General features: G+C 38.4%; 2 protein-coding genes across 2 annotated transcripts; both read right to left on the bottom strand.

The window, feature by feature from the left end:
* Positions 1–1,701: 1,701 nt before the first annotated feature.
* LOC146579177 (type-2 ice-structuring protein-like) lies at positions 1,702–4,238 on the bottom strand. Its single transcript, XM_085261470.1, has 6 exons — positions 4,051–4,238; positions 3,919–3,969; positions 2,856–2,965; positions 2,584–2,718; positions 2,341–2,446; positions 1,702–2,032 (listed from the first exon to the last, which is right to left on the bottom strand). Exons 1-6 carry the CDS (start codon positions 4,109–4,111, stop codon positions 1,962–1,964), a joined length of 534 nt encoding a protein of 177 aa, XP_085117596.1. The 5' UTR covers positions 4,112–4,238; the 3' UTR covers positions 1,702–1,961.
* Positions 4,239–6,568: 2,330 nt separating this feature from the next.
* On the bottom strand, positions 6,569–11,775 carry LOC146579176 (uncharacterized). Its single transcript, XM_085269494.1, has 10 exons — positions 11,760–11,775; positions 9,723–9,822; positions 9,277–9,423; positions 8,863–9,044; positions 8,483–8,619; positions 8,268–8,361; positions 7,671–8,003; positions 7,308–7,482; positions 7,094–7,218; positions 6,569–6,895 (listed from the first exon to the last, which is right to left on the bottom strand). Exons 2-10 carry the CDS (start codon positions 9,805–9,807, stop codon positions 6,569–6,571), a joined length of 1,605 nt encoding a protein of 534 aa, XP_085125620.1. The 5' UTR covers positions 9,808–9,822; positions 11,760–11,775.
* Positions 11,776–23,501: the final 11,726 nt, after the last annotated feature.

The following is a 23,501-nucleotide window of genomic DNA, read 5'->3' as shown; positions in this document are numbered from 1 at the left end:
GTTATTATAGCACAAGGTTCAGTTAGCTTTGCACACAAACAGAAACATACTCCAAAAACGGCTTTTTACTTTCTTACTTTGAGTACATTTCAGTGCCAATACTTTTACTTAAGTACAGAATGTCTGTACTTCTGCCAAATCTCATTACAGAAGCCAGGCTCCTCTACAGCAATTTCAGGCTTTTCCATCCCCAATGCACAGCAACTGATGGAGAAACTGAGGTCATTGAGGTCAGTGTGCATTAAATGTACCATTGTATTTTGGACATTGACCTCAGTAAAATTCTTTGTCATGTTAAGATGTGATTGGTGCAGAAAATGTTAACTTATTTACCAAGAATCTTACAGGTCAGAGATTGAAAAATAGCTCTTATGAAATTGTTCATCAATTTTTGAAATTGAAATTGAACTTCACTTTTAAAGCATATTTTTAAAAGCTGTTTTTCCTTCACAGTTTCACCAAGGCTGTTGCCTAATGGTGGATCTGATATGTAAGTATTTATATCTGTAAGTATTTATACTTACAGTAAGTATTTATACTGTAAGTATTTATATATATATATATATATATATATATATATATATATATATACATATATATATATATATATATATATATGTGTATATATATATATATATATATATATAAAAAACACCCAGCACGCCCCTGCAGGCGGTTTATCCTTCAAGCTCGGGTCCTCTACCAGAGGCCTGGGAGCTTGAGGGTCCTGCGCAGTATCTTAGCTGTTCCCAGGACTGCGCTCTTCTGGACAGAGATCTCCGATGTTGTTCCCGGGATCTGCTGGAGCCACTCGCCTAGCTTGGGAGTCACCGCACCTAGTGCTCCGATTACCACGGGGACCACCGTTACCTTCACCCTCCACATCCTCTCGAGCTCTTCTCTGAGCCCTTGGTATTTCTCCAGCTTCTCGTGTTCCTTCTTCCTGATATTGCTGTCATTCGGAACCGCTACATCGATCACTACGGCCGTCTTCTTCTGTTTGTCTACCACCACTATGTCCGGTTGGTTAGCCACCACCATTTTGTCCGTCTGTATCTGGAAGTCCCACAGGATCTTAGCTCGGTCATTCTCCACCACCCTTGGGGGCATCTCCCATTTTGACCTCGGGACTTCCAGGTTATACTCGGCACAGATGTTCCTGTACACTATGCCGGCCACTTGGTTATGGCGTTCCATGTATGCCTTGCCTGCTAGCATCTTGCACCCTGCTGTTATGTGCTGGATTGTCTCTGGGGCATCTTTACACAGCCTGCACCTGGGGTCTTGCCTGGTGTGATAGACCCCAGCCTCTATGGATCTTGTACTCAGAGCTTGTTCTTGTGCTGCCATGATTAGTGCCTCTGTGCTGTCTTTCAGTCCAGCTTTGTCCAGCCACTGGTAGGATTTCTGGATATCAGCCACCTCCTCTATCTGCCGGTGGTACATACCGTGCAGGGGCCTGTCACATATATATGTGTGTGTATATATATATATATATATATATATATATATATATATATATGACATTTTTTGCCAATTACCTGCTATTTAGAGGGTTTGAATGCATTCTGAGTCTAAAACTAGATTTGTACCTACTTTGATTATATCATGGTGTGTGAATTTATATTGATTGTTTGAGAAAACAATAATAGCTTGAACTATATGAGTTAACCCATGAACATGTGACCAGTTTGATTCAGTGCTTAAGATTTTAATGATACAGACAAGCCAGAAAGAACAGTTCATTTTTGTACTTGAACCTTTGCTAAAAGCAGCATTTCCATTACACATTCCTGAAAGTGAAAAACTACATTTTCTGTCATTTTATTTGCATTTTTTTTTCAGCATCACTGCAAAAGAACTGAAGCAAAGATGTAAAATGAGAAGCGGACTCTTTGGGGGATATATGAGACAGTTTGCTTCTTTGCCAGGTACGCCATGCCTTTGTATGAGGTCAGGAATCACCAGATTTTCTTGACGCAGACAGATGGGCGGAGGCAGGAACAGAACACACCATTCCAACACTTTTTTGCTGTAAGCAACAAAAATCACATTAACTGAAACTGATTAATAGCAGTGAGTATTTACTACTACTATCAAATCACAATGCAAAAATTATTGTATATTTTATTCCTATAAAATTTAATGTTTTTATTCACTTGTTAAACAAAAACAATTACATTTGGTATTCACTTATTGTTATTTAACAAGATGCAGCATTTGTATTAACTATTTACTATTAATAAATAATATTATTTAGGAAAAGAGAGTATTGTGGCTTTTTTCCTGAACATTAATAGGGCTTACACTATTGTTTAAGGGATTTCTTTAAATATTTACCTGAAAAATTCATCTCCAGGCAGTGGCCATAATTATTGCTCGGTTTTCCATGACACCAGTTTGTATATCTGAAATTTGTTCCATCGATCCAAGTCCAAATATAATTCTAGAAACAGAACAGAAAAGAAAATAATACATTTACAAACAAGCTAAACTCTCAAATAACAGAGGGTACAAACAAGGTACTTGCTAAGCAGAACAATACTTTATCTGTCAGAATTTGCATAATGATGAGATGTATACCGCTTTTGCATCCGAGCCTCCGAGCCATGTAGGTTTACACTGGCGAGTGGCACGAAATATCAGCTTCCGAATGAACTTGTGCTCTCTGTAGCTGTGTACAGATGCAAGGTTTGCCTTCATTTGCTCACAGTTTTTCTACAGTGGAGTTCAAGAGACGGGAAAATTCCCAAAGTAAACAAAAAAGGATTAAGGATTTCACAAAGCTATACTTACAAAGTATTAAAGCATTAAAGTCAATCCATGAAGAATAAAGGTTAAATGCACATTTTTACCTGAGCCTGAGCCCAAGACAGGGCTTGGGAAACATAGAGGAAGCATCGTTTGCAGTACATCTTCCAGCCAACTGGACAGCGTCTGGGTGTCTTCACAACATGATCTTCTCCTGAAGACAAGCATACAAAGCAACACTAAAGTACTTTTTGGAACAGTCATTTTGGTTTTTAGCTTTCTGGACCACTTGGTTTGGGTTTTTTTGTTTGTTTGTTTTGGGGTTTTTTGTTCTTCTTATGTGTTACACTTCAAATCAAATATCAAATGTTAATTTCTATCAATTAAAAAGGATGATATAAGTGTATTAGACTATCACTCATCTAGTTTTTATGACATGTGGTCTAATAAATCTGTGAAGCACTGTATGTTAAATGTTCGAACATTTTTATCTCAAAATGACTATAAGAAATCGATCCATGTGTTTACTCTTAGCAGTTTACTACTGCAGAACTATTTAAATGATCAGTAAGTACAGCAACCAGTCCTCACACATACACAGTAATTTGACCATGTAGTCCCATACTGAAGTCAACCTAGGGTAACATGGCAAAGGTTCCCTGTTAAGAACAGAACTTTCTTGTTATGTTAGTTCAAGCTCAAGCTTTGCCCCCCAGTGCACCTCTGGCTTGTTCAGTGTCGACCCAATTAGACCTTTTAGATCCACAGATGTATTTTTAACTGTTTGCACAATTAAAGCTAAATGTGGTGTTACTTGTTCCAAAGAACATGTACGGTTGGCCCGTTCTTTGGAATAAGCTTCCTGCAGAATTGTGCTTACATTCAAAACAGACTGTAAAACATTTGCTTTTCACAGGCCTACACTCAATAACTGTGTTTGTTTACTCTTTTCATACTTTCCTATATTATAGTTATATGCTCCTTCATAAAATCAGGTGCTCTCCTGCCTGTACATTTATTCATACTGTGACTGGTCAGATAGTGCCAACATTTAAACATTTCTTTTTCAATTTATTTTCTCTCATAACCCATAACAATTCTTTTGTACCACAAACTTAGCTGTGTGTCCTGCTGGACAGAAATATATTCTGGAAATTTTCCACAGACCTGTAAGCAATAGTTCCTCTGTACCACTGCTGCCCTCTTCATCTTCAAGATCTGGATATATTCAAACAGATGTTGACTCTCATCATCAGTTTTCCATTCTATTCCATAAGCACATTATACTCCAGTACTCACCAATAGCAGATGTCAAAGCCATCACTGCACACAGAAGTGCGGACACAATCAGCAGCTTCATGCTTATGTTTAGTATCTCTGTGGAAAACAAGATCTGAAGTGACAGGTGGTTAAAAGAGAAAGGAGATTCAGAGAGTTTGTAGCAGGTGATCTATTTCTGTAAGAGTAGTAGCTGTCAGCTTCAGCCTTCCAGTGGGAATGAAGTGGGAAACAGATCTAAGAGCAGCACTTATAAACTGTTATGTTTACATAGTTGCAAAATCAGGAAGTAATATTTCATTAGAAAAAAAACTGATGGAAAAAAAAGTCATGTCACCCAGATCATTGCGGCATTTTTCTCGGAGTCAAAACATCATGTTGTCTTAATTTCATTTACTGACTGATGATCAAAGAGGAGGATCCACAGAGCACAACCACTCAACAATCGATAAAACTGTCCTCCGTTTCTTTTCTCTTTTTATTTAGAGAGCATCCTGCATTCACCGTTATGAATACAATAATATTAAATTTCACTATTACCAACAAAAATATCTTTTAAGTAATATGTTATTTAATTTTAACATTATTTACATAATTTATTGTGTGTGATGTAAAGCAGCTCACACACCCTATTTGTAACTGATTTGCAGGTATGAGTTTTAATGATGGACAGACAATTTCAGTATTGAAATACATGGTGCAAGGTTCAGTGCTAGCACTAGCAGGGATCTGTCCCAACACATCTGTTGTAACTATTCTGTACTGCTGTGTAATTTCAGTAGAAAAAGATTAGATCACATTCTCCTTTTGACCTGTAGCATTGGCATTTTTTTTATTTTACTTGTTCATGCATGTATCCTTTGTGGTCACACTTCGTCTACATATTTGACATGATATTAATATGATTATAATAATTATTAGATCAGCCGGGGGAGGTAGAGCATCGGCCCCAGCCACTGGCAGGTACAGAGTGCTGTTTAAAATCCAGAATAGCATTAAGCCATTTTCATCACATGTTAACATGAGGTGGAACGAAATTATGTACACACGGTCCCGGAGTGAAAAGAGACAGAATAATGAAAAAAACTTATTTTTACAAAAAATTGATAAATAAATAGTTTAAAAAAGCAGAATAAATAATAAATTGATATGACAAATAATATGATAAGTACACAGCAAAATCTCCAGTGTTAATTCAACTCCTATAGTGTTAAAGTTAACACTTTTCCAGTGTTTATATAATTCTCACTGGTTTAGAGTTAAAGTAACACTTTGCAAAGTGTTATTATTTTAACTCCATTGTAGTGTTAAAAATATAACACCCATAGTGTTAAAATTTCACTCTGTATGGTGTGAAGTGTCTTCACTCAGAGTGTAACTACCTAACATTTATAGTGTTGTTTTAGGACACTGATAAGTGTTCACTTTTACACTGGCTTGGGTTAACTCTTTTCACTGAGGGTGTTACTACACAACAACTATGGTGTTATTTATGACACTTTTAAGTGTTTATTTTCACACTGGATTGTGTTGACTGTTTTCACTTAGAGTGTTATTCTGTAACTTTTACAGTGTTATTTTGGCACTTTAAAGTGACATATATGAGCTTTTAAATACTAGTCTGTATTAATTGTCTGAATACAAAAATGCATTAAAGTGCAATTACTGTATGACTACTGTGTTACATTCAGTGAAAGTCCTTGTTAAGTCCCTTTACAGGATAAAAGGAGAAAACATAAAATTGGTCACATAAGCATTTTAATAAATATTAAATTCCAAGCACCATACAGCATACGTTCACAACAAAAATAATGGCACAATGTACAGACCATCATCATCACCATAAGCACTTTGCAAATCAAAGGGCTTGTATATTTCAATACAGTCTGCTTTAACAACATCTTTTTCATCCGTTTCAAACACTTTATAAGCATGGCAATGTTCACTGAAATTTTCAACCACAAGCTTCTGAACTATGAAGTAGGTGTGACTATTGACCAAAACTATTGTTTTTATTCTGCAAAACACCGGCATCTCATGTTCAGAACCACAACAAATGACCAATCCTGTTCTGTACTCAGTCCCATTAATGTTAACCCAATTAGCAGCGAAAGCCTCTTCTGCAACAGCAGGCAAGCCTAGGGAGATCATTTCACTATTTTCCTCACTATCAACATCAAATGATTTCAAGGGCCCATACTCAACATGGCTTAAAGGACATGTCTCCCACTTGTATGCTATGGATGTTTGATGTTTTTTGGCAAGTGACACTGTGATGTTCTTAAAGTTCTTAAGGGTGTCTTTGAACACCCTATGTTTAGCCTCACCTCTCATGCTCCATACATGCAATAATGGCCCAATTTTTCTGATGCAAGTTGGGTAGTGCAACATAAAGTGGTGTTTGGGAATCATGTTCCTACCTGGATACAACAATTTGAACAAGTCATTAAATTTGGTGATTGGATAAAAACTGTGACCTAGTCGCAAATGACTTATCAAAGCCTGACTGGTGCTATGCAGAGTTTGACAGATAAAACATTTAAACATGGTTCTCATTCAACATTTTGGCACGCAACTCACGAACACGTGGTGACTCATCTGTTGAGGTGGCATCAATGTTGAATATGGTGGTCTGCACAAAACTGTAGAGATGAACCAGTGACTCGTCGTAAGATAAGTTGAACACGTAGTGGGATTTGAAAAGTTCATCAAAAGCACTGAGTGAGCTGGTGGCTTGGCAGGGGATGAGCTGTTTGTCCACTGCGATGTAGAAGGTGTCAATGCTGTTCTGGGTTCGACCAACAGTGAGGATGTATGGTTGTTTACCATCTCTTGCTTGCAAGTGTTCATCAATGCTGCAGCATGACTAAAAACAAATGAGATATTGACATATAGGCCTAGCTTATACTTGCTGAGTATGAACCATTCATTCAGTTTGACATTATGTGCCTTGCTAACTTATTACAAAATACTAAGACACATACTTCATGGAGAGGAAAACTAAAAAGTGCAAAAACTGAAAAAGTGTTTTGTAGGATTTTAAAAAGTGAGACAACATATTTACCTTGTGAAAGTGCACCATTTTGTGTGCTGCATCAGTTGGACTTATTTTGGTTCTCCTCTTTCGTCCAGCTGTGGGTGGCAAAAGTTGAAGGAGTAGCAGCAGAGAGGCCATGTCACTGTCCCAGTCTGTGTATGGTTGAATTTATAAAACAATTTCAAAATGACAGGTAAAAATAAATATTATTAAAATCAAACAAGCATGGTGCGACGCCTACCATTTGCATCACTCTCTGTTGGTTTCTCAGCAGCTTTTATCAAACGACACAGGTCAGTTGACTGAGTCAGCTGTTTGGCTTCTTTAATAACCTTTGGCTTGAATGACATGTCCCACTTCTCAAGCAACTTGGTGGCTGTTTCAGCACCAAACAGCAGCAGGAAGTCTTGATTGACCTGTTCATCATACACACAGGACATAAAGACAGTGCTCAACATTGTTTACATTGCAATGTGATTTTGACCAATATGGGATATAGCCTGACTGGGATGACCAATGATCACATCTTTTACTGTTGCCATCCACATCAGCAAAACAAAAAAAAAAGGATTAACAGTTGAAAATATCAAGTGATTTGACTTACTAGTCCTTTGACATCCAAAAAGCGTGGAAATGTTTTGAAGACATCTGCAGTTCTTTGTGGATCATGCACCAGATCCTGGCGATGTTGGAACGTCATTTTCATCTTCTGAAATACACTTGCTTCATCAGGAGAGTGAACAAGAAATGAGATGGCCTCCTTGCAGGCATCTCCATCAAGTTGCTGAGGCAATGTGGTTGCTAATCTTCTGCGCTTAGGCCCTTGTTCTTGATGCACTGGGACTTCCTTCACTGGCCGTTTGGTTGTAGACCTGGACATGGTTTTGAGGCGCCACGCTACATATCCAGTGCCTTTCACTCCGTCGTAGAAATGCTCCTGTCACATTTAAACATAGATGAAAAATAAACATCAAATGCGATCTTACAGACTTTGCAGATTCAGCAAAAAGAAACCCAAGGACTATTATCATGTAACAGGTGCAATACATGTTAAACAACATCCACAATTTCAATACAGTTTTATGACAATAGTTATTACGAAAGAGGAATTAAGATTTTTCTTTTAAATCATTTAGCTGATGTAATTATTCCATGATGAAAACTAAATAATGTGCTGTTTTACAATCACTGCATGACTTACATAGCCGTTTGGAGAAAATGGATCCTTCAATGAGGGAAAGAGTGTAATTATTCCAAGGGCATATTTCTCCTTTTGCTTACGGGAGGGAATTCTGCTATAGAGGAAATACAATTGACAATGTTAAATCAGAAGTATGTGTCTTTACTGCAGTATACATTACAAGAATATTCCATATGGCCCATCTTTACTTTTTTATTAGGTACTATTACTCTTACCCATGTCTCTCAGTCATATCACTTGCCAATATGTTAACAAGCTGCCGCCGGGTGCGGTGGCTCAGTGAATTTTCGGCATTGTATTCTTCAAGAATTTCCTCTCCACCAGGTTTCCTAGTCAAGGCATTTTTAACCATCTGCTCATATAAAAGGGAAAATAATAACAATAAAAACTTGTTTGTCAGTAAAGGTGAAAGTTTAGAGGAATGTCAACAAACCTGTGAAAGACATATCTAGCAAGAAGCACTAACTTCTACTAACATTTTTTCATACAGGGCAAGTTGGGAACCACCATGTTTTGAATTTCAATTTGTATAACAATCTACAGTATAAATGGTGTCAACTCAAAAATACAAAAGACATTTTCTGTTCTCAATTACCTCTTTTGCAGCCTCTGACACAGAAACATTTGGTGCAGAACTGTCTTTGCTGGATCTACTGCAGCCTGCAGGAATGCCCTTTTCCCTGAGGTCACTGTCACTTGATGAAAGTGATATAGTGTCCGTGAGGGAAGATAATGTATCCGAGGAGGATGGTGTGGAATGAGCTAAAGGACAAAAATCTTTGGGAGAGATGATTTGGTTAACTTTCTTTAGGCTACTCCACAATGCCATTAATAACACAATTTCAATGTTCATGTTCAGACAACATTCTATACAAATATGACCCAGCCCTGTCCACTGTCATGTATATTGCATGAAGACAGGTCAATGTCATCTGCATCAAGAGCAAAAGAACTTGGCTCTACATTGAGTGGGCTATACTCTGAAAATTTAAGTTATGATAACATTTACCTTCATCTGAAATCTTTTCACGTATTGTCAGGCATAGGTCTGGTTGGGCCTCCAGTAACTCCAGAAAAATGTCTTCTTCGACAGCTGTGTCAGTTTCATCGAAAATATCAAGGTCAGCAGCATCCGGAAGTCCAAACTTGGTTTTGGCTTTACAAAAAGATAAGCATAATGTCACCTAAAACGCCTGGAAAACTTTTTTAAAAACTAATTTTGACTTTTTTATTTAGCTAATATTTATTAACAGCTGTTTTACCTGTCTTTAAAATGGTTAAATTAGACAAGTCTGCAGCAACAATATAGGCCTAGGCCTACTGCTCTGTACTGTTTTTAATGTCACACATTAAAATAAAATGTGTTAACATTTAATTCGTTTTTTAAATAGATGAGATGCAAACATGATGAACTGATACATGTGCAACAAATTTTGTTCTGCCAGGTTATCTTACCTTCACTGATGAATTCTAGATAAGTGAATCCTGCGTGCAATTTAATGTACTTCTTTACATTGAGGTATTTCACTTTCAGCAACATGTCTTACAACAGCACCTGGTGGAGAGAAGGGGGCACAGAATATTTTTTACCATATATTTAAACCATAGCTTAAGTGGCAACAAATCCGGACAACTTTAAGAAAATATTAGGCTATACATTGTGTGATGATCTGTGAAGGGGTGACAGACCACTTCAACCTCAGGAACATAATTTGGCTTCCCCCTGCGCACTAAAATAGCTGAACTTGGGTACACAGAAATAGCATCCAATGAATTATCCACCCATCCACATGTTTATAAGACGACAACGGCGATCTTCTCGTCTGCACGCAGGCTAGATACTTAGTTCTGCTATGTTGCGAGTAAATCGCTGTAGCCTACTTGGGGAAAAGCATCTCTGTTTAAACCATGTCAGGATGATAATCCACATAAAATTTCCTGTTGAACGCACACCTGCCTTCATCACGCTTTCACTTATGACAACAAATATCCCTTATACTGTAAATTAATGAGTGCAAGTCTTACATTTATATCGGGAGTTTCTGACACATGCACAGCCGTCTGGCTAGTTGCTACTTTGTGGTGGTTGTTTTGTGACACGACATGCTAGGATTATCAGTGGAGGCGACGTCAACGACCCTCAGTCGTTATACCGCTTTGTCTTAAACACTGGATGGTAGCCTATTTCACTAAAACTGTAGAAAAGGGGAAAATGTTCCCTTAGATTAGGCCTACTACAACATAGGGCTGCTCGATTATGGCAAAAATGATAATCACGATTATTTTCACTGAAATTGAGATCTCGATTATTTGACGATATTTATTTAACAATAACAATGTATTGAATAATGACTTTAAAGATTGTCAAAAAATAATATAAAATAGTGTGCAAATACTGATAACAGTGCAAATGTTTGCAATATAAAAAATAAATGAAAAATGTAAACATCTATGTTTAGTGAACGTTGCAGTGTTGCTCTGTGGTGCAGCTACAACACTGTAGCAAAGTTTACACACTATGTCTACTTGATCCACGTCTGACTCCGCGAACCCATAATGTTTCCACACCACTGAAGTTTTTTTTACCTCTCTTTTCAACCAACGGCAGTCACTCTCCTCTCCAAATAACTTCTGCTTAGCTTTCCGAGCTTCCCTCGGGTCCTCTTAATTGTTGTGACACGTGTTCGAAATGCAGAGAGGTGCGCTCGATTTGCCACACGGAGCAGCGCGAGAGTAAAGCACGAGGGAGGGGCTAATAATCGGCTCAGTCATTTTTAATGATCGTTGAAAGCCCAGATCGTAATCGTGATTAAAATTCGATTAATTGAGCAGCCCTACTACAACATGTATGATATATCCTAACCGTTAGCAAGCAATCCATGCACAAACGCAGCGCGCCTTGCTTGGTCACTAACATCTAACAGAATTCCATAACCCCCTGCCACTTCAAAGATTTGTAGGCTAGGCTACTGCTAAACTCGCTGGTAGCACGTGTAATTAGCCTATCTTGACGCTTTCCAAAACTTGACTTGAACGTCTCCATGTGATTGTTTAGTTCACTTTTAAATAGGATATTTCTGAGGCGAATGTTCGCTTCCCTTAAAAGCAGTGGGCTAAACGCATTTGTCTTAGCTGCCAGCTAGGCTACCACAAATTCAAATTTTAACATTACATTTAACATATCCAGAGGATAGCTAACTCCTCCCTCGTTTCATTTAATAAGCATTGAACACTGGAAAGCATTTCTCTTATGACATTAGAACTAACTAGAATTGAGAATTATATTAAGCACGCATTTATTTTCGCTGCAATATTAACTTGTTATAGAGGATAGTTTAGCTACCTAAGCTAACGAATCCCATCTCTTACCGCAGATGAATACACTCCACATTAGGAAAATATTGCATGCTTCTGATAAATAATGTTATAGGCTAGTTAGTTACAATATTTAATAATGATAAAATAACATAGGTCTTGTTGTATAGTTCTTACCTGAACAACCTCCTCGATCTTGACAGCAAACTTCTGGCGGACTCCTCATGCCCATGAGCGCGAAAAACCCGGATGTGGAAATCAACTCCAAATGAGTGTTATAGTATTGACTCTTTGAAATAACTCCGGCTACAGAGCTTTTTCAGCACCGTTAGTGTTACTGTAACTCTCAAACCAACACTTTTCAACTCGAAATTTTTAACACCAGTAATTTTAACTCACATCAACACTTCGGATTTTGCTGTGTAGAGTGTAACAACCTGAGTACCAGTATGGAGTATGGATATAGAATGTAGGTATAAATATAGGTATAAATACTTTAGCAGCAAAGGGCATGACGACCAGCACTGATAAAGTGGCAGTGTTAGTAAGTATACCTGCTACCCTCCACCTGATACTGTCTTATTTAGCAACTTGTTGTTCAGCCTCTGATTTGTAATAGATAGACAACTCTTGTGACATTAATAGCTGAAGGTTTCTGGACTGAACCTGATTTTATTTTCTTTAGTTGAAAATGCAAGGCATAAGCTGTCACATTGGAAAGATGTAAAAACAATGTACGTTAAGAAGGGAAGTTTTGTTTACAAAGGTGTTGAAAACACCTTAAAAAACCTTTTGAACTAGCTCAAACGCAACTGCTGGCCAAAGTTTATCTGCTCTTAGTGGATTTGCACAGCTGAATTCAACAATATGTACTTATGACCAAGAACACCACAGTCACTGTGCACCAGTGCAACGTAGTGCATTATTGTAAAATCTAAACTGTAAAGCAAGCTGGCCTGTTTAACCCTCACTGAACTTTCTCCTAGTAATTTCATACAACCTTAAAATAACACAAAGTTAGTACACCATAGCTTTTTTTGCAGGATATCTTCCTGCACTGGCATGCCTTTTCTGACTCTCTCTCTCTCCCTCTTGTTCTCTTTTTCTCCCTGCCTGTGTATGTGTCTTTATGTTCGTGGGTGTGTTTTTATTTAGCTCTTACAGCATTGGTTTGTCCAGGCTTCCCCACCCAGCTGTCAAGCCTTGCTAAAGATCTGTTGGTTAACCAATCTGGTGCTCATGGGGTCATCACAGTGACTATTTTAGCCTGAACAATCCCTTACTCATTGCCTGATTGTTGCACTGGCAAGAGGTTTTGTGTTGTGGCTTATCCTTAATCCTACTTCCAGGCCTAAAGTAGTCTGCGTTTAATATAGCTTTTGTGTTGTTAACATGTTTAATGTTTCGTATTTTCTTCTATTTAATCTCAAAAAGCTCCTAAAACAGTCAGTGATCACTATGACCTCCCTCGGCTTTTATTACCGCTAATCATTTATTTAAGCTCAGTTTTTAAAACCTTAGGATGTAACTACAGCCCAGCCCATGCAGCAGTATATGAATGACTAACCTCGTATTGTGGATGGATTATCTCAGTTGTTCTCCTGGTTGAAGTTTGGTCCTTTTACAGCATCCTGCCATGCGATTAAATTTGTTCCTGACCACCGAGAACACTCACGTTAACTTTTATCGAGTGGAAAAAAGTAAGCTTGTTTATATTATGCTAACATAGCTGTGTCGCTAGCGGTCACGTAGCACATCATTATATACCAGCTAGCCAAACTTCAGTAACCCTACAAACGTCACTGCTGTTTAGTTTTCTGTCTTCATTTATGTTGGAAGTGATAACAGAGCTGTACGTTTTAATTTGTTTCCAAAACCCCACATTCAGGACATGCTATATTGTATTTAGATAGAAGCTAGCGAGCTAACTTCCTGCTAACTTCTAACTCCGTTAAATGTCATAAATTCCGTTTTCATGGATGCCTGGATGTTAAACTCAATTGTTACACCTGGTAGAGCAGAACGCTGATCATTTTATTAAAGATGAAAGACTTTAGACAGTTTTTCAACTCTCAGTAATGCCATAGTGATCGTTTGATATATGGACCTGCAGCGGAGTTTAGGCCCAGACACGGCTAGTGACGTCAGACTTAACGACCGGATAGCTAAAGAACCATCTACAAAATAAAAAGGTTCTTTGACGTATGATGGTTCTTTAAAGAACCATGAAGACATCTGAAGAACCATTTAAGAACCATAATTTTTCTGAGAGTATGTGAAAGCACAGTGTCACAGTCTGGCGAGAGCAGACTGTATGTATTGTGAAGAGTGGACCCAAAATGCAGACACCAAGGAACTTGGATCAAAACTTGAGTAACAAAAAGCGAGCCGTTTAATGAGGCTGGCAGAAAAGGTACAAATAACGGGCAAGGCAAACAGAAATAAAACTAACATTAACCTAAACTGGGAGAACTAAACAAACAACATGGAAAAACCTGGACATGAAACCTAGAAACATGGCATGGAGAACATGGCGTGAACAACAGACGACCTGACAATCACACACTGAAAACAGAGGACTTAAATACACAGGAGGTGATTAGGGGAAGTGGAGACACATGAGGAAACAGCTGGCACACATGAACATAATGACGTCACAGTGGGAGAGTAAAACTGAACATGATGAACACAGAACACCAGACCTCTTCACAATAAAACAGGAAACATAATGAGACATAGACATGACAACCCGAACTTGACAACGTAAGACACAGACATGAAACGCATGAAGAGCAGGGGAGATTTTGTGGAATTGTCTTATTACGTCACTCTGTGAATATAACACTGTATGTTATATTATAAAGACCCCACAGACATAAGACATGTGCAATGTATTTCTCTAAAATTCAGAAAAGATTAACTTTCAGGTATTTCTTGTCACCAGGCAAATACTTTCATATGATGAAAGCCAACCCTGCCAGAGGACAGCAGGGCCACTAGTGGTGTGCGGATCGATACTGAAATATCGATTCCTCCGATACCAGCAATTTATGTTCTAGAATCGATTCTCATATTATAATATCGATATTTTAGTACTCTGGGGTAAATTTGTAGTTTTTCCATTAAAATGAACGCAGTGGAAAGAAACTATACAATTCAGATCGTCTAATTTGGAAGGAACTACTTCCTCTTACGCCTTTCATAGTCATATGCGGAATACGGCTGTATAAATGTGTCCCAGCCCCTGGCGTGCACACTCACAACAATGGCTGAGCGCAAACAGTGTATGGACACGTTGTTGTGGCAACACCACTGACCTCATCAAACACCTCGGAGTAAATCACATCACAGAATATGATAAGCTTATGTTGAGGCGAACTAAAGAGGAGGACAGGGACAGGTGCTGCTAGGGTGAGACAGACGTCTCTCGCAGAGTCCTTTAGTGCTGCAGGCAGGCAACATGCTCAAATAGCGCACAACGACAGTTTCTTTTATTTCTATATGATTATTCTGCATTATTAAGCAATAAAAACAAGTTGTCTGATGTCCTCTAATCATTATGAAGCAATATGGTTATAATAATAATGGATTGGGTTTATATAGCGCTTTTCAAGGCACCCAAAGCGCTTTACAATACCACTATTCATTCACTCTCGCATTCACACACTGGTGGAGGTAAGCTACAGTTGTAGCCATATCGCGCCATCGGCCCCTCTGGCCAACACCAGTAGGCGGTAGTGTAAAGTGTCTTGCCCAAGGACACAACGACCAGGACAGAGAGCCCGGGGATTGAACCGGCGACCTTCCGGTTACAGATACGCTTCCCAACCCCCTGAGCCACGGTCATTATGTTATTATTACAATGTTATTATTACAATCACATAATACAATTATATATTGTATTATGAAATGCAATGAAACATTAAGTTTTTGTACAGAGTATCGGTATCGGATCAGTATCGCTGATACCACCCTGAATTTTACTTGGTATCGGATCGGAAAGGAAATCAGTGGTATCGCACATCACTAAGGGCCACAGGGCCAGATCTCTGAAATATGGCCAAGCAGATCCGCCCTCCTGAAATTGCCCTGGAGTGGGTGTGGTCTCTCTGTCTCTCCTGTCTGGGTGCCCTCTGTTTAGTACAGCTGACTCCCATCAGCATTTAGAGGTACTTCAGGCTAGGGGTAGGTGAGCTCTAGGCCAAAGAGCCTTGTGGTGTTGCAGCTGGTGAGATGAGTGTGTGCATGCTGCTTAATTACTCATGCTCTATGGAGAGGAGTGTGCTTGGTGATTAACCTTTAGTTGAGTTCCTGTTTCTCTTTATTCTTTATTATTCTGGTTGCTTCCGTACGTTTTTCGCTGCTTAACTACTCCCTCAGTTTTTGTGCTATTTACACCGTTCAAATCTTAAACAATTCTGCTCTTTCTGCTATGACTTTTGGTGCTCCGCACTTCTATACTTTTTGAGATATTGAATTTCTTATGCAATATTTTTTGCCCATTTCTTCCACATTATCCATGTTGTGACTGGTTTTGCTTGCCGGAATGAGCTGTGTTTTAGCTCAGTGAGATGAGCAGCCGTCCTCAGACTGGGAGGCCAGGGTTCAAATCCCGCTTAAGGCAACAATTTTTTCAGTTATCAATTCAACACCCCAACACTTTTTCCTTCACCCCTTTTCAGCAGAATTGTGAGTTTTTTCACCCCTTTTCAGCACAAATCCCATCTTTTTCAGGTGTTTTCAGCAGAAACCTCTTTTAAGCAGAATTTTCTGCTTCTATACCTCTGTCCAGCAGAAATTCTGCTGATTCACCTGTTTTCTGCAGAATTTTTAGCCTTTTCTCCTCTTATCAGCACAACTTTCAACAACTTCTGCTAATTTCAGAAGAATTGTCAGTCTCTCCACCTCTTTTTTTTGTGAGAATGAGTTTGGCTCAGTAAGATGAATAGCGGCCTTGAGATCAGAAGGGCCAGGTTCGAATCCTGCTCCTGGCAACATTTCTTTTCACCTCTTTTTAGTACAAATTTCAGCTTCTTTACCCATTTTCAGTAGAATTTTTTGCTTTTCACCACTTTTCAGCAAATATTTCTGCTTCTGCACCTTTTTTATAGCAGAATTTTCAGTTTCTTCACCACCATACAACTTTTTGCAACTTCTTTTTCAGCTTTTTTAAGCAGACAGCTTCAGTGTCTAGGCATCCACACAGCAAATTTTTCTAGTTTTGCTTACTTTCCAGGGCTTTTGACCAACTATTGAGTTTTGTTCTGTTTTCTTTTTAAAAGTTGATACTGGCTTGACAGTCTTTTTGAGTTAGTATTGTTGAAACTTTAATAAAACCTTTTTAATTTAACCGTTTTGCCTTTCTCTTCTTTTTAAACCCGGACACTTTTTGAGGGAATGTAACACTAGCAGTGAACCGAGATGCAGCCAGACCATCCCCCGAACCCCCAGGCAGGGTGTATGAAGTATCAAATGGGGTGTAGGAAGGACAAGCATATCTAAGTCTTAATTGTTATTATGTATATTAAAAAAGTTCTACACCATATTGAAAATATTGGAGGCTCAACCAAAGGCTAGGCTACCTTAGTTTACACCCTAAAAGGAAAGATCAAGGCATCATCCCCTGTATGGACAACTAGTTTGGACCTTTTGATCAAAGTTATCATGATTATTTGCTATAACCTCACATTGTTTTCAAAATCACGGTATCAGATATAGACTTCATGTGCTACTAACGCGCAATAAAAATAAATGTAAAAAATTTCAGTGTTTGGGACATCTTGAGCTGGATGCTTTAAATGTTAAAGCGCTAAAACTCACACATTACAGATTTATGTAAAACCTTTATATGTACATAGTGTAAACAGATTCTGAGCAAAGTCAAAAATTTGCATTCTACACTGGTTTACACCCTAAACTTATTATCTTAGTATGAAAAGTAATGACTGCATTTACTGTAATTTAACAATCTTTTCAAAACCACTGTATCAGATACATAATTAATTTACAACTGACTTCCCTTAAAAATCAAATAACAAACTAAAATAATAAACTGCGCCAGTCAATGCACAAAACTGAATCAGGATGTTGCTTAACCCTCCTGCCATCCTTTAAAAAACTCACACCCATCACCCTAGGGACCATTCTCAGCCACGCCATAAAAAGACCATATATCCATATTTTATTCCACTTTAAATTAGCCAACCTTGTAAAACTACTTCTCCCTGAAATATTCATGTAAAGTTTTAATTATATTTTCGTTGTTTTAACCCTTCAAATCCCAGTGTTATTACATGAGCGCCCTGTGTTATAAGCCCCAAAAACCAAAAAACGAAACTAAATATTTCCACAAAAAACCAGTTGAAGTAATATGTGATTGTCATTATAAGTAGGCCTTTAGATGGACCAAAGATTGGCACCAACATACATTTTGACCTGCCATTATTTTTTTTGCATTTTTTTTGCAATTTAAAAATTAAAACTTCAAGGCCCTGAGTCTTCATTGACATCCAAGAAAAGAAGAAAAAATAAAATCATATGATGATAATTTGGGGTTGAAAAATAGCGTTTATAATGGAAGTCAATGGGCAGAAAATGGTCCCCAGGGTGATGGGTGTGGGGATTTCTGCTGCTCAGCCATTTTAGGCTGATTTAAGGAATTCACACTGGAATATTAACATTGACAGGTAAAAACTATCCTGTGGCAAGTTTGGTTATATTCCACTGAACACAGTGGAAATGGCAGCCATTTAACACATAGCAGTGGCACAAAAAGGTCCCAAGAAGGCAGGAAGGTTAAGAGAGGTTGCCTCCCTAAGTCAGTGATTAGAGGGTGTTACCTTAAAACAGTTTTACCCGGTTCGTAGATTCCTCAGGCCTCCAGAAAGAACACCGGGGACTCAGTAGTCAATTCACAACATTTTTATTAATCCACACTCATTGATTACACTTATTGATTACACCTTCTAGAAGGGAGATGTACAGGACCCTGGAACTCCTCTGCAGATCTCAACCCCTTTGTCCGTTTCACTCAGTTTTGTAGAAGTGACCCCATCATAAATCCCCCCATGGTGTGCTGCAAACTCTGTGTCTGTGTGTATGCACGAGCCTGTGAATGCCTGTGTGTGTGCGTACCTGTATGTCTATGTGAGTGCATGTGAGTGAGTGTATGCGCGTACCTGTGTGTATGTGTGAGTGCACGTGAGTGAGTGTGCGTGTGGATGTGTGTGCGTGACAGTTAAAACACTATGTGCGTATATCTCTATGTTCGTCCCTTCCTGAGGGTCATAAACGTCCATCTCCCTTCCAAACCAAAGTTATTTAGTTACAAACTTTGAGACTCCCACCCAGGCGTGCCCTGAGGAATTTCCACTCAACATTAACTCCTTTTTGTCTTAATCTCACAGTTCAAGTGGGGCAGGGTCTCCTAGAAATCTACTTCTAAGTTCATGACACAATCAGGCCTTTATTACATTGAGGGCAGTGTCAGTGTCTCTACAATAATTCTAGATTCTATGTTAACACATCTCTAAACTCTAAAATAAGCTAAACATTCCTACAAGGGGCAACTGGTTTCCTTTGCCATTTGGTAAAGATTAGAAAAGGCACACGCGTTGAGCTGGCGTTAGGGTCAGATCAGGACGGTTTATTCTACATGATAGTATCTCTGAACAACTTCAGGTATCTCCAAAAATTGATTCTTAGAGTTTTCAGTGGGCGAAATAATAATAATAATGTATACTTTATTGATCCCCATGGGAAAATTTGTCTCTCTGAATTTTACCTATTCACTCAGTGAAGCAGTGGTCAGCCACTAAGCAGGCACAGTACAGTGCTCAAGGGTACCTCAGGGTAGGCGTTCCGTGTATTTGAACCCCTGGCCTTTCAATTATGGGGCGACCACTCTACCTACTGAGCTATCCCTGCCCCTAATGCTTTGTCACTCATCCTGGTGACTTCTTCAGTCTCAGCTGACAGCAGGTTTCCTCAATCTTATAAACAGTACCTTTGCACAATATCTGAAACTAGCACCACTGAATGAACAATGGGCTGTGAGGTCAGTGTCTTGATCATTAATATGCAAGTTGTCATGACCACTGATAAACAACCACTGATCAGCAGTGTTGGGCAAGTTACTTTGAAAAAGTAATTAATCATAGTTACTAGTTACTTCTTCAAAAAAAGTAACTGAGTTACAAGATTTTAAAAGTAATTAATTACTTGAAAAGTAACTATTGCGTTACTTAAAAAAAAAAAATTAACCCTCCGGGGTCCAGGGTATAATTGGCCATTTTTGACTACTTTTTATTTTCCCTCCACATTTTACCTTTAACCCTTTAAAGCTGGTCGGAGCGGGCACGCTCCGTTTTGCGAAACTCTTTTAAAATCCCCGTAGAACCCGAACCATGTAAGCTAGCGCAATAATTTTTTTGCATATGAAACTGGGGGAAGTTGTACTTACATCTCATTGTCTTGTCCTAGGTCACGGTTTCCTTCCACATATAGCTTTGCAAAAATTGCATAAAAAGCGCTTGCAGGAACAAAAACAAAATATTCCAGAAACACGCTTTGCCGATCCGATCAGCTGTTCGGTACATTGAAATAGACGTCAGCGCGAACTATCGCATGTCCGCCATTACCTGCCCGAAACCGGAAGTGACGTAATTTTCGTGGATAATGTAGTTTTTTACTTGTAGGCCTTATAAGCCTATACTGGTGTTTTTAAAAGTCACGTTTGACTTTTATGCTTTTCCGAATAGTTTCTAGGATGCTTAGAACTCAAATTGCACAGCTTTAAATAGTTTATTTTGATGCACATGCTGTTTTCTTTGCAAATTTGCATTATAGGATTGTTTTTTGTTTTTTCTGCAGCATTTGAGAAATTGGAGTATCTGAAAAATAAAACTACGAAAACACTCAAAATAAATTTCCTGTGGTTGGAAACAATTTTTTGCAACTTTTTTGTATTTAAAGTTTTGAGGGATAAGCCTCTCTAAGTAGAAATATGTCGCAGCAGATGGCCGCCCCTCCTTGAGCCTGGTTCTGCTGGAGGTTTCTTCCTGTTAAAAGGGAGTTTTTCCTTCCCACTGTCGCAAAAGTGCTTGCTCATAGGGGGTCATATGATTGTTTGGTTCTACTGTAAAATATAATTTGATTTGGCACTATATAAATAAAATTGAATTGAACTGAATATTTAATAATAAAAAAGTGATCTATTGCAAAATTACCTTCTGTTCATCCTTCTCAAAGTCAGTCTGGAGTTCAGTCTGCTTGTGTGGACAAACTGTATTCAGCTTTAAATAAGAAAAAAAAAAAGACTCATTCAAACATGACTCAGCGATTCTATTGGCCCCAACATCCTGATCCTTTTACAGGGAATACCTTGAAACTCACCTGACCTGTCATCAGAAAAAGCAAAGTAAACTTTATAATGTTTATTCAAGGCTTCAGCAGTGCTTTAGTATTTGTTTCAATACTTCACATAGTGTTTCTGGCAGACGTAACAATAAGAGACTGCACTGACACAACACATGTGCAAGGTCTTTCTCTGAAATTTTGATAAGATGAAATTGCAGGTCACGAGTCAAATACTAATATATTTTGAAAGTATGAGCTATCATGAGCTTAGACAGAGTCCCAAAGATCCGCCTGATAACCGGCAGAATCCTCTCTCCACGTTGAAGAGGCCGAGCCACCTGGACCACAACTCCTCCATGGTCACCTTCCATGACCATGTATCAAAGGGATCAAAGCTCACTAAGCCCCAGATAAGCCCTAGATTCCAGGTCCAGTCATACATATACACACCCAGGCCATTCATTTACACATACCCACCAACTAACAACCTAAAGACAAAAATACACACCTCAACAACTACCTCTGAACTGCAGCAGAGCAGATGCTTCCCCAGAACCAGCAGGAAACCACCAGCTAGAACATCCCCGAAAGATCAGTGAATCCCGACTTAGGCGAGGTGTGTGAAATAGAGGTGTAGGAAGACCAACATAGCTAAGCCAATCTCAGCTGAGCATAGGGTAAATAATAGTACTAAGATTCTATATAATGGTAAAATGATAAATTCATCATTATTAATTTAGTTTTCTAGACAAATTACTACACCAAGCTGAAGATATCAGAGGCCCAGCCAATAAAAGGTGTGAAGAGCTGTAATAATTGCACATTTATTATAATCAATTCGTTAAATTTTAATAGAGTAAACTGACTGAAAGCAACATTTAAATCTGCATCCAACTCTAGTTTACACCCTAAATGGGAAAATCTAGCCAATAATGGTTGAAAGTTAGTGATAGCTATAAACCTATGTGCATTACATTAGCTTCATGTTTTCCACTTGGTATATGTCAAACTGCACTGTCCATTTTAAATAAATTAATAAATAAAATAAAATTAAATTAGTGTGTTGCCAGACCTGAATGCCTTCATCCTCTGTATGGATGGTCGTTTGGACCTTTCAAATTGTATTGTCATGAGAGAAACATAGTTGATGCATTTATTGTAATTTGACAATTTTTTCAAAGCCACTGTATCAGACATAGACTTACCTTGTTGTGCTACTAACTTCCACGTAAAACAAATTGTATCATTTATTCCTAAAACTAAATCAGGATGTTGCTTTAGAAAATGTCACTTGCAAGTGAGTTACACCCTCAGTAAATAAATACAGTACCAGTGAACTTCAACAGTGGTCTAAAGGCTGCAGTGTTTTTATATTAACTGTTTGAATTCACAAGTTTTATTTCTGTAAATTAAACCCTTGCTTGACACTATAGCTGGACTGGCCACTGGGCACGGTGGGCTGATGGTTATTTTTTGTGTTAGGTCTGCACTCGCAGGCCTTGCTAGCTCAGAGACTTATCACCACGAACAAAGCAAGACAATCAGAGGAGCTCGATTGGTTTTTGCTTGTGCAAGGGAAGCTGGTCTATTCAGGATCTTGGAGGGCTCACCTGATCCCAGACAACTCAAAAAAAACAGCATCCCCTCACAGCCTTTTATTGAGTGACAACAGTTACACAAACACCCCATTATAAAACCCAAATGATGTGTTGTAAAAGCTAAGGCACTGTGTGTGCATGCATGTGCGAGTAAGGAAGTAAGGAAATCAGAACCTTGCATGGAATTGTGACTTGGTTAAAGACTATAGCTCATAGCATCCCCCACCATCCTAGATGTAGGGGAGGGACAGAAAAATATCTATTTTTTTTTTTCGTAACGGTATAAACAATGAAAGGTGGTGGATTGACCAGATGCTGGAAGATGTGTAAAAATAACTCAACTGTTTGGTGGTGGCTATGGCAGAGCTTCCACAGATTCAGTAACATTAGCAAGTGGTGGAGGCCACCGATCAATCCAAATATCAATGGTAATAACAGGAATGCCACTCAAAACATGTACCATCAAAAATCTATTTCTGATGATTGTGACAGCTGTTTAACATTTTAAAAACAGAAGTGTAAGTGCTTAGAGACAGGCACATTTACATTCCATATTTTTACACCTTGCACAAATTTGACCATTATAAATTTTTTAAACTCTCTCTCACTCTTTCTCATAGTATACCTTTTGAGGCAGATGCTAGTCTACGTACTACATACTACTACATACTAGAAACTCATCATAAGGAGCTTGTAAGACTTTTTTGTTTGTTTTTTTCATTGTTACTTTATTCATTTTGTACAAAATGTATTTGTTTGATTGATTTTGATATATATTATATATATACTAGTTTTATTTTCTATGGATAGGGTATAACCAGCTGTTTGATTATGTTTAGTTTAACTGTACCATGGATTAAACTGGTCCCCAGAAAGACAAACACAAAGATAACACAGAGGATAGTTGGTTATATTTACATAGTTGCAAAATCAGGAACTAATATTTCATTAGAAAGAAAAAACT

This window comes from Mchenga conophoros, linkage group LG3 (genome assembly GCF_057382185.1).
Source record: "Mchenga conophoros isolate Kocher_MC1m ecotype Shallow Benthic linkage group LG3, M_conophoros_male_GT1.1, whole genome shotgun sequence".
NCBI classification, from domain to species: domain Eukaryota; kingdom Metazoa; phylum Chordata; class Actinopteri; order Cichliformes; family Cichlidae; genus Mchenga; species Mchenga conophoros.
Note: the sequence above shows the minus strand (reverse complement) of the source record. Positions and strands in the feature narration are given on the sequence as shown.